The 12326-nt window shown below is 32.5% G+C and overlaps 2 protein-coding genes across 2 annotated transcripts; both read right to left on the reverse strand.

Annotated features, from left to right (window-relative positions):
- Positions 1-3073: 3073 nt before the first annotated feature.
- LOC117922187 (disease resistance protein SUMM2-like) lies at positions 3074-5636 on the reverse strand. The gene is made up of 2 exons (XM_034840231.1): positions 3962-5636; positions 3074-3342 (listed from the first exon to the last, which is right to left on the reverse strand). Exon 1 carries the CDS (start codon positions 5420-5422, stop codon positions 4124-4126), a length of 1299 nt encoding a protein of 432 aa, XP_034696122.1. The 5' UTR covers positions 5423-5636; the 3' UTR covers positions 3074-3342; positions 3962-4123.
- Positions 5636-7721, reverse strand: LOC117922186 (disease resistance protein UNI-like). Its single transcript, XM_034840230.1, has 2 exons — positions 6575-7721; positions 5636-6428 (listed from the first exon to the last, which is right to left on the reverse strand). The coding sequence occupies exons 1-2, from the start codon at positions 7710-7712 to the stop codon at positions 5854-5856; spliced, it is 1713 nt and encodes a 570-aa protein (XP_034696121.1). The 5' UTR covers positions 7713-7721; the 3' UTR covers positions 5636-5853.
- Positions 7722-12326: the final 4605 nt, after the last annotated feature.

The following is a 12326-nucleotide window of genomic DNA, read 5'->3' on the forward strand; positions in this document are numbered from 1 at the left end:
ACTTGATGGTAGTGTGACTGTAAATCCGATTTAGTAAAGAATTGAGCACTTGCTAACTCATCCAAAAGCTCATCAATTACTGGTATAAAGAACTTATCCTTCAAGGTGATTTTGTTTAAGGGCCTATAATCAACACACATCCCCTAAGTACCATCATGTTTTTTAACCAACAATATTGAAGAAGAGTAAGAGTTGGTGCTTGCATTTTTGTTTCCTGCTATTAGAATTTCTTTGACCAGCTTCTCAATCTTAATTTTTTGAAAATGGAGATAGCAATATGGCCGCACTGCAATTGGTTCATGACCTGGAAGAAGTGGAATGTAGTGGTCATGACTTCTTTGAGGGGGAAGCCCTACAGGTTTGATTAAAACTTGTTGATACTATTGTAAAAGTTGCTCAATTTCAGTCGGGATGGAGCATTTGTTGCTCATTACCTCCTATGATCTGCACTATGACTTCCTTTTGAGATGTTGAAACTTTCGTTAATGATATGCCAAAAATCCCCTTGTTCTTTGAATTAGTGATGCCTCTTACAATTAATTCCTTGCTGCTTGTAGAAAACTTCATTAACAGTTTTTCAAAATCCCATTGTCTTGGCCCCAATGTCCTTAGCCACTATGTACCATACACCATATCATAGCCTTCAAGTGGTAACATAAATAAAGCAACCTCAAATGGTACCTTTTGAAAGCTTGATAGCTACTTATGGGCAAACCAATAAAATTATGAGTGCTACCCAAGTCGACAAGAGCCCTTATTGAATGCCCCTTCAACTCACCCTAAAGTTACATGGTTTGTGGTGCTTGCATTTTTGTCATAGTATGTAAAAATATTTCTGGTGCTAAGTCCTCTTCGCCATTTTCTATATCCATTTCCACATCATCTTTGCTCTCTTCCCAACAAGCTTCTATCTTGAAAAGCCTTGGACAACTGTGTCCAGGGTTGTACTTATCATTGCAATGAAAGTAAAGGCCCTCCTTCCTTTTTTTTTTGTTAATTCCTCCCGCGTCATCTTTTTAATGGTCTTTGACAATGAATTACGAGCTGAAAAATTAGTAGCAGTGTGAGGAGGAACTTCAGGTCTTGCAACCTGGACAGTGGGGTGTCTTTGAGCATGATCGCAACCTTCAACAATTTGGCTTACCTAATTCCATTGTCAATGGGGTGGCTCAGTTTGCTTGTATGTTGATGTGTATATCCTTTAAACCAAACATGAAGTTACTGACCTTCCTATCCTATGAAAAGTGCATAACTTTAGCAAACAATTTTTCAAATTTACCTTAATATTCCATGACTAAAGATGTTTGTTACATCTTGATTAAGTCATAAAAATGATCCTCAAACTAATTGGGTCCAAATCTAGAGATGAGATCATCCCTAAAGTCTTCCTAAGTCACATAGATAAGCTCTTGCTCTATCATTTAAGCACAAAGTTGCGCTTCTCCCTCTAGATAGAAAGAAACTAAAGTCACTCTATCTGATTGTATAATTTCATAGAACCTAAAATATTTGTCAGCCTTACATAACCACAAGGTAGGATCATCCCTTCCCTCATACCTGGGTAAATCAAGCTTCACTATTTGTGGAATGAAGTTATTCAAGGAATGAGTTCCATAAAGAGGAGATTGTGATCCTACTTTTGATCTGGGCCTGTTTGCTGAATTTTTACCCGAGTTTGGAGCTATTCCCTTGCCACTAATTTGCTGTTGCAGTTTCTCTAAACTTTTTGTTACATGATGCAAGAGGTTTTTTTTGTCCATTAGCAATCGATGCCACATCCTCTTCAATTTTCTTCACATGATGTGGATACTTCATGTGAGCCTAAATTGGAACCCATGGCCCGGCCCATTCAGAAATGGGCTCAGGTCGGGCCACGGGCTTTTTGGAGAACCTTAAATTTATCATGGGTAGTATTATTACTTGGGTGTATGTGGTTCACAAGGTTCAAGGATCGGCCCGCCACAAGCGTGCTTATTTGAGACCACGGATAGGAGAGATATAATTGGCGGCATCTCTCAGGGAATCTGAAAAAGCAGGATTTGAAATTCAAGACGGTAGAAAGAGCAATGAAGGGGACAGGAGGTGATGGCTGCTAGCTGTAAAGAGGGAGGCCATGAATAGTTAGTCCTTTGCACAGCTGGAAGGGCCCCATGCACTGCAAGTCTACAACAACTGCAACACAGAATTTAAAATTAAGATAAAATTAATATAAAATCTAAAATACAATTTTTTTTATTAAAAAATGATTTTCTTTTTGTTTTATATAAATAAAAATTAAAAATTTTAACCAATCAAATTAGATACATGGTAAAATTAGGGAAAAAAAATTAAAAATTAAAATTTTTTTATTTTATTTACATAAAATAAGATTTCTAAAATAAATAAATATTTTATTTAATATTAATATAAAAAATCTTATATCCTAATAACCCTAAATTGTCAAATGTATTATAATTAGCATTTAAAATTGTCAAGTGTATTATTTGTGGATAATATTTTTATTTTTGTCTATTATATGTTTATGATTAAATTTAATTAATTCTCATTAATTATTTATTATATATTAGCATTTTATATTTAATGAGTCTGAAAAAATTTATTAAAATCATAAATATGAAAAAAATGAAAAAGAAATTAAAGAGTGTTCATGAGAGAAAATATAAGTTTCCAAGGCATGGAAAAGGGAATGTAGAGGTGGAAAAAAAGGTTATAAACATGATGGAAGGGTACACATTTTCTCTTTTCTATTTTTAGAATAAAAAATAATATTTTTTTATATAAGATGTAAGAATTTTTATAAACTTAAGAGTACGTTGGGTAGTGATTTTAGGAATCGTTTATAACTATTATAATATTTAAAAGATAAAAAATTTTAAGTGTTAAAAAGGTTTAAATTACCTTTTAGAATTACTATCAAACGAACTTAAATTAAAATGATAATGATTTTACAAGCAAATTAAAAAAGAGATGTTTTACATCAAATGATTTTAAAAGAGATGTTTCTGATTTCAGAAACAAAAAGCAAAAAGTGCATGCATCCAAATGCACAGTAAGCAAAAATATTTTACATCCATTTCTTTAGAGAAATACATTAAATTGGAAACACAACCTATGGAACCATCAATCTTAGGACAGGCATGATCTACACCAAATCAGCAACACCTGCAAAGTGATGCCTTTTGAGCAGCATATACAACTCCACTACACCACTTAGAGTTTACAAAAAATAGTCTCACACAAGCAAACAACAAATAATACAACATTTGATGTTATCTCCTACCCACCACTCAGTACCAAAGCATATGCAAATAGCTTTATTCCATCACACTTCAAACACTCATCCTGCATAAATAACAATACGCAGACATTGTTATGAACAGTACATGGGAATTATGTCAGGCACCGAGAAAACATCAAGCTGCATAGAAGTATATATATAAAACATCGAATTTGCAAATACTATTTCTGAATCAATGTTCAAATTAAACCTTAAGCTGCAAAAGTTGCAGACAATTCTTTTTTTCGGAATATAGAATCTGTTCTTACGGATATTTAAATTTTCCAACAAAACCAATTATAAAATAAGAGAGGAAAAAATATAATAGCATTTTTCCATGTTTATTAGTCGTAGTGCCAAAGTGCCACTAAGATTTTGCAGGTATGTCCACTCATCCACCAGTGAAGCACCTTCTGTTAATAAGCTTAGACTTGAGCAACACTTGTGTTTATACCATATGATTCTACCAAATAGTTTTAATTCAATAATTTAGGGTTTAGTGTAGATTTTGAAATAAGAAATTTTGTGAATTTTAGAAGTTTTTGCATTAAATTCAACTCTTAAAGAAAGCAGACCTGTTTTGTGCATTTTAACCAGTGAATGATATCGGATGAAATGACCAACTTAAGTTTTGGAGATTTGGCTGTTGGTGGTTAATAGTTATGGAGAGTGAGTCAATGGTACCTGGTCCCTCATGAGTTTTAACTTCTGCGCTTGACAAGCTGTGTTTAGGTGGCTGCACTTGAGGTTGAACCTTCTACCACCATTTTCTTCTTTCCCTCACAGAGATATTTAATAATTAAAGTGTAAAATTTTCGATCTCCTACAGCATTTAAAAACAAAGCATCAAAGCTTGATACCTGAGTCAGCCAAGTATCGTGGGGAAAAATAGTTGGTGAAATTCTCCGCCACAGATTCATCCTCCCATTCCAACCTTCCCCACCAGGTTAGATCTCCTTCAATTTTCTTTAAGCTCTTGGTGGCACTGTTTGAATCGATTGGGAGCCTTCTTAGCCTCGGGCAATTGATCACTGAGATTATTTCCAATGAGGGGAAGAGCAGTGCCCCCTGATAGATGCTCTCTAGCATTGGCATACCACCTAATACTAGAGATGTGAGCCTTGTGAATATGCTGGCGTGCTGTGTACTTGAAGTTACATAGTCAATACTTATCACTTCTTTCATGGATTCACAGGATTGAACACTAAGTGACTGAAGGCATGCAGCATAAATAAGCCAGGTCAAGTTCAACAGTTTTGGACAACTCCAAATCTTGACATCACGAAGACTGCGGAAGTGTTGGTTGCTTCTCGCTATCAACTGAGGGTTGGGGGTATCATATGATTGTTCCAATCCTTTGCCTCCCTGTTTTTCCATACTAATTTTCATTTCTTCCAATTGAAGACAATTGAATATAGCAAGAGTCTCCAAATAGTTCAGAGATATTGAAGATAGCTCAAGCAACAAGAAATCTCTGCAGTCATGTATACTTAATCTTCTTATGCACCTTTGTAACTTGTAGGAGTTCAGTAATTTATTGAGAGCAGCAACATTACGGAAGGAGAGAGATAACTCATCCATAGCTTCTATGGACTCCAATTCCTCCAATAAGGTGGTGCGAAATGCAGATAAAGCATTTCCATCATACATACTGAACAATTGTAATGACGAAAGACTAGATATCAAATGTGGGGGAATTAGAAGTGGAAGCATACCATCAAGTAACAAGCACCTCAGTTTTGTCAACTTCATGATCTCAATCGGCAACTCTTTAACTTGTGTCATTGAAAGATTAATGTATTCCAAGTTCATTAATCTGTCAATCCCATCAGGTAACTCAGTTAAACAATGAGTGGCTGACAAATCTAGAACTCTTATGAGAGGCATGAATTGGAAGAATCCTCTTGGAAACGTCTTCAATTGAATGCACTCCCTCACAAAGAGAGTCTGGAGATTAGAGCAATCTGGTGTTTCTGGGAGTTTCTCAATATTCCATCCCCACAATGATATCCTTTCTGCCTCCTTCCAGCTGGTGACCCTCTCAGCCTCAACATGCCCAAGAGATTCACACACCAAAATCTTGTTCATCTTTTTTCCACATTCTTGACCTATCCATAGAGCCATGTCGTGTATCACATCGTGCATCTTGATACATTCTTTAAATCCATCACCCTCCTCTAACAAGCTTGCATTCTTTAGGTCTTCAATGATTTTGTGTCCTCGTCTTCGTGCTTCATATGTGTCCTTACCATCAAAAAACCCTTCCCCAATCCAATGTTCTATAAGCTCGTCTTTTCTAATTTCATATTCCTTAGGAAAAAAAGAACAGTATATGAAACAAGATTTGGTAATATCATCTCTTAAGCTATCATAAGTTAATTTCAAAACATGATATAACTCATCCTCCATACCTGAAATTTCCACTGGGAATTTCTCCAGTTCTTGGATTGCTTGATCCCATTCATGGGGAGAATTCTTATGAGCCATTGCTCTTCCAACAGTAATAAGGGCAAGTGGCAAGCCTTTGCACTGCTCTGCCATCTTTTTAGAAAGCCGTGATATATCAGGGTGAGAATTTAGAGTGTTCTCTCCGACTTCTCCAGGAACAAAGCCAAGGCTTCTTCCTGTGGCAAACACTCTACCCTAAACTTCCTTTGAACCTCCATTTCATTGCATATTTTCTGAATTCGAGTTGTGATTATTACTTTGGATCGGTTTTGAATTTCTGGAAGAGGAACTCCTATTTTTGAGAGATCGAGTCGTTGCCATACATCATCTAAAAGTAGCACAAACCTTTTTGTTTTCATGATGTTGAATATTTCTGTAGCCCTTTCATCCTCTGTTCTACCCTGCCACATGCTATCTGGGATTTGTAATTTATTTCGAATCAGCTCTTGAGCAGCTCTCACACTTGCTTGCTTGGAGACAGTAACCCAAATCACTGTATTAAATTGGTGACTTGTTTTGAGGAACTCGTTGTTGATTTTCCTCATTAGTGTTGTTTTTCCAACCCCGCCTGTTCCATATAATGCAATAATTCCTACTTGATATCCAGTGAGGCAGCTGCAAACTGTCTCATACAACCAATCTAAGCCCACGGTATGCCCAAGAGGCATTTCATCTACAACAGCATGAGGCAACCTGTCTTCCCCTGCATAGAAATGTTCTATAAGATTATCATTCCTAATTACATATTTCTTGGGAAACATAAAGCAATATATGAAACAAAGTTTGGTGATTCATCGAGTAAGCTATCATAACTTAGCTTCAAAACATAAAACAATTGATCCTCCATACCTGAAATTTCTTCTTTTATGAGGTCCTCCAGCTCTTGTGTTAACTGTTCCCATTCCCTGACAATCTTGCAGCCAGCCAATGTTCGTCCAGCCATTACGATGGCGGATCGCAAACCTTGGCATCTCTCCAAAGTGCTGTGGGCAAGCTGTTGTATCCCGGGACTAGAATTTACAGTGTCCTCTCCGACGAGCTCGCTGAACAAAGTCCAGGCTTCTTCACATGCCAAATGCTTTACTGGAAACCACCTTTCAGCGTTCATCTCACTGCATATTCTCATTGATCGAGTTGCGATTATTACTTTGGACTTGTTTCGAGCATCAGGAAGAGGAACTCCTATATCTGAGAGATCAAGTGGTTTCTGTACATTGTCTAACAACAGCAAAAACCTTTTTGTTTTCATGATTTTGAATATTTCTATAGCCTTTTCATCCTGACTTCTATTTTGCCACATGCTATCCATGATCTGTAATTTGTTTCCAATCACGTCTTGAGCAGCTCTCACGCTTGCTTGCTTGGACACTGAAACCCAAATCACCGTATCAAAGTCATGTCTTGTTTTGAGGAGACCATTGTTGATTTTCTTCATTAGTGTTGTTTTTCCAATTCCGCGTTTTCCATATAATCCAACAATTCCTACTTCATTTTGAGCAAGAAAGCTGCACACCATCTCATACAAGGAATCTAAGCCCACGGTACGCACAAGAGGTAATTCATCCACAACATCACGAGGCAACCTGTATGCCACAGCTTCAAAATCTCCTCTGCTTGTTAGTTCCCTCACCCGCATGATTTTTCGACTCACTCTCTTTCCGAGGTTGTAGCTCGACCGAATATTACAATATCTTCCAAGGCATTCCTTCTCTAGTGCTCCATCCCCTTCTTGGAGAATTGCAGCAACTTCAATTTTCTCCTCACCAACGCCATGAAGCCAGCCTTCCACTTCCTTTCTGGGTGTCATCTGTTGTTGCTTTCCAACTTCCACTCTGGTCTTTACATCTTCACTTCGAAGGTTCAGTAGCTCCATTTCCTCTCTCAAGCATTCAAGATTTTCTCGGAGACCACGGATATGGGAGGCACGCTTGGCGGTGCAACCGAAAAGATCAGTGGCAATAGTATAGATTGGGCTCACACAATCCATACTCTCAGGAAACCTGAAATTCAAGAAATTAGAAGGACAATGATGGGACAAGAGGCTGCCAGGGGGCACTACAGAAGGAGATGAATAATGTTTCGTTCTTTGCACATCGTTTCATAGTTTTCCTAGCAATTTTTTTTTTTTTTTTTCTCTTTTCCTAGCAATTTTTCTCTTTTATGTATTGGTTTAATCTACCCTCTACAGCTATTATGGTTGTCTGCCACGAAGAAGGTGGATGACAGGATATTTCTTGTTAAAGGTGTATTTGCCATACCCAAAAAAGCTGCTCGTCGAAACTTTGTTGCTTTGAATATTTAACCAATTGTTTTTAATTATAAAATTAAAATTTGTAGCAAAATATAAAAAGTAATTCATTGGATAATGTTACTTGTAAACACCAAAAAAAAAAAAAAAATTTACTAAAATTAAAATTGTAATTTGGACAAGTTGATTGGGTTGATGATTAACCCATTATCAATCAAAACTAAAAAATAATAAACTTCCTTAACCCAACTTCATTTCTTAAGCTTGAGTTGAGTTCAGGTTAGTTGAATTAGATTTAGATTGGTTGGATTAATCGAGTTGTATAATTCAAAATCTATTTATAATGTTTTTTAAAAATCTTTTTTCTATATATTTATATCAAAATTTGAATAGTAAATAAGACAGATTTCAAATTAATAAAAAAAAAGTAAAAAAAAAATTATATATTTTTCTAAAATAATAAAAATTATATGATATAATGTAATTTGATTTTTTTTCTTAAAATTTTTTAAAAAATAAATATTATTATATAAAATAATATGTATTATAAATATTATAAAAATATTAAATTGAACTCAAATTAAACTCAAGTTCCTTGAACCTTAGTTCGAACTTAACCTAAATTGAGTTCAAGATGAAAAAAATATAACCTAAGATCAACCTAAGTATCGAAAATAATTGTTCAATCCCGTCCAAATGTCGAGCTAGATTCGGATTAGATTAGCTCAATCTCTTCAAGTTGCACCACTAAGTAAAATCATTATTTATTTAATAATTTATTACTTTTCGTCCTTCCCTCTATAAAATAGTTTATATTTAGAATTCAATGTGGACTACCTTTTTAAAAAGTAGGGCAACAAATAGTTGATTTAATATTGGGTTAGGTGAGGTTGCCTCTTTTAAGTTATTAAAAAAACTAAAGAAATATTATTATAGTTTATCATCATCACATAATTTAACAATTTCAATATTTTAACAAATATTTAATTGAATATTGAAGATGGTGTGAATGATTCTATTCTCCCAATGAAAGTTTCATTAGCGAAGATTCATCAAATAACATCTATTTGCGGCTTCTCGAAGGATAATAATATTTTTAGAACATTATTTCAAAACGAAATGTTTAGAGATGTTGAGGTATCATAAGGAACTTTCACAAATCAATTTCATTCGTATAATCTATTTTATTGAAATTTTAACTTAAATCCCATCGAAAAATAGTTTATTTAGAAGTTTATATATCTCATTAATTTAGGTAAAATTTCTAACAATAGAAATTATTTACATATTTTAATTCAAAAAATAAAAATAAATTGACCATGGGCTTTACTATTATAAAATCCATCATCGATCCTTTCTCATGTTTAGTACAAAATTAAAACAATTAATCATGAATAGAACAACTTATATTTCATAGGAATGGGGAAGATGAAAATGAAAAACTACTCAGACTCTATTTGAAAATGTTTTTAAAAATGGTTCTTCAAAAATATTTTTTAAAAACAATTTATAATTTTTTTGGAATGAATATTTATTTTCTAAAACAATGTCCAACCTGACATGTTTTGGACATGTTGATTGGGTTAATGATCAACCCATTATCAACACAAATTAAAAAACAATAAACTTTCCGAACCCAATCCAACCTGACATCTAATTTGAGATACTCAACTCAACCTCATTTCTTAAGCTCGAGTTGAGTTCGGGTTAGTTGGATTAGACTCACATTGGTTGGATTAATCAAGTTGCATAATTCAAAATTTATTGATAATGTTTTTTTAAAAACTTTTTTTTCTATATATTTATATCAAATTTTAAATAGTAAATAAGACAAATTTCAAGTTAACAAAAAAAAAAAAGTAAAAATAAATTTATATATCTTTCTAAAATAATAATAATTATATGATATAATGTAATTTGATTTTTTTCATAAAAAATTAAAAAGAAAATAAATATTGTTATATAGAATAATATGCATTATAAATATTATAAAAATTTTAAATCGGGTCGAGTTAAACTCGGATTCCCTTAACCTTAGCTTGAACTTAACCTAAATTGAGTTTGAGTTGAAAAAAATATAACATATGATTAACCTAAATATCTAAAATGAGTGTTCAATCCCCCCAAATGTTGAGTTGGATTTGGGTTAGATGAGCTCAATCTCTTCAAGTTGTATCACTAAGTAAAATCATTATTTGTTTAATAGTTTATTCCTTGTCGTCTTGCCCCTCTATAAAATAGTTTATGTTTAGAATTCAATGTGGACTGCCTTTTTAAAAAGTAGGACAACAAATGGTTGATTTAATATTGGGTTAGGTAAGGTTGCCTCTTTTAAGTTATTTAAAAACTAAGAAATATTATTATAGTTTATCATTGTCACATAATTTGACATTTTCAATATTTTAACAAATATTTAATTGAATATTGAAAATGGTGTGAATGATTCTATTCTTCCTATAAAAGTTTTGTAAGTGAAGATTCATCAAATAACATCTATTTGTGGCTTCTCGAAGGATAACAATATTTTTAGAATATTATTTCAAAATGAAATGTTTAGAGATATTGAGGTATCACAAGGAACTTTCACAAATCAATTTCATTCGTCTAATCTATTTTATTAAAATTTTAACACAAATCCCAATACCATCGAAAAAACAATTTATTTTGAAGTTTATATATCTCATTAATTTAGGTAAAACTCCTAAAAATAGAAATCATTTACATATTTTAATTCAAAAAATAAAAATAAAAATAAAAATAAATTGACCATGGGCTTTACTATAATAAACTCTATCATTGATCCTTTCTCATGTTTAGTACAAAATTACAACAATTAATCATGAATTGAACAACTTATGTTTCATAGGAATGGGGAAGATGAAAATGAAAATAATATTCAGACTCTATTTGAAAATGTTTTCAAAAATGGTTCTTCAAAAAATAATTTTTAAAAACAATTTTACTTTTTTTTTTTTAGAATGAATGTTTATTTTCTAAAACAATGTCCAGTTATGCTATAAAGAAAAAAGTCTCACTAAATAGTTAAATGAAAAGAGATCTTAGTTCTAACCATTGAATTTCGTTAATTTTTTAGAGAAAATAGTATTTACCTCTATTCAGACTTAATTTAGTGGCTTTACAACAAAGAACAATATATAACCATTTGTTAACTTCAAACTAAGTTGGCATACGAGGGTTTATGCTCTCTACTCAGATTCAAGTTTGGGCTAGAAATTTGGGTCTTTGGTGCAACCTTTGTTGGGTTGGATGACTACTGTTTAGCTCATCTAATTTTGGGTCTTTTGTGCCGTAGTTAATACATGACTTGCCCACAATTATTTCCTTTGTGGCCTTTTTCTCATTTTGCAATTTCTCTTGAAGCAATCCATAATAAACAGTACTAAGGGTCATTAAGTCATTACAAGTTGATCATATATTAAAGACAACCCCATCATTAATAATAAAATATCTTTTACAACAAAATATCTTCTATTAAATGTAGTAAATTTTGCTTTTGTTAGAAATTTCATGACATTAACAACGAAAATTTAAAACTTGAATGAAGAATTGCATACCTTGATTTATAATTCTAAAATTTGATTGTAAAGGATATAAAAATTGTAATAGTGAAATCTTAAAACTATGTTTGGTTTCTGAAAAAATTTGAGGGAAAATACAAGAGAAATAAAGTAAAGAGGAAAAGTAACAAAATGAAAAAAGTGAAAGAAAAAAAATACATATTTAAAGTTAATAAATTATTATTATATATTATTTCAAATTCATTTAACTAATTTTAACTATTCGATATAAAGATTAACTAATTTGAAAATTTATGAGTTTCTAACAAATTTCAATTATATTTAATTTTCTTTAATATTTTGTATAAGACGATCAAATATGAGAAAAACATCTTCCTTACCATTTCTTTCTTTCCTTATACCTTTGGAGAACCATACATAGCCTAAATCTTGACTTTCCTCTAGTTCATAGAAAATTATCGGTAGACAAAGGGGTCATGACTTATAAACAATGCCGGAGTCAGCATTTTGTTTCAAGGGGAGCTTTAGCCCAATGGTTAGACTTTCACATGGTTTAAGGGGGGTATTGTTGGTCCCGTGTTTTTTAGTTGTTTTAAGTACATCTAATTAATGCCATTAGAATATATAAATATGAATGAATAGCAAGTCTATTAGATTAAACATAAAAAATTTTAATTTTATTTCCACGTCCACAAGAAAGCATGGTGAAATTTTATCAATTTTGTTCTTTTAAAAATATAACACTCATTAAACACTATTATTTATATATATAGAATTCCACATAAGATAATATAAGGAAATTTTAGTTAGAGTA

The sequence above is a fragment of the Vitis riparia genome, chromosome 9, assembly GCF_004353265.1.
Source record: "Vitis riparia cultivar Riparia Gloire de Montpellier isolate 1030 chromosome 9, EGFV_Vit.rip_1.0, whole genome shotgun sequence".
NCBI classification, from domain to species: Eukaryota; Viridiplantae; Streptophyta; class Magnoliopsida; order Vitales; family Vitaceae; genus Vitis; species Vitis riparia.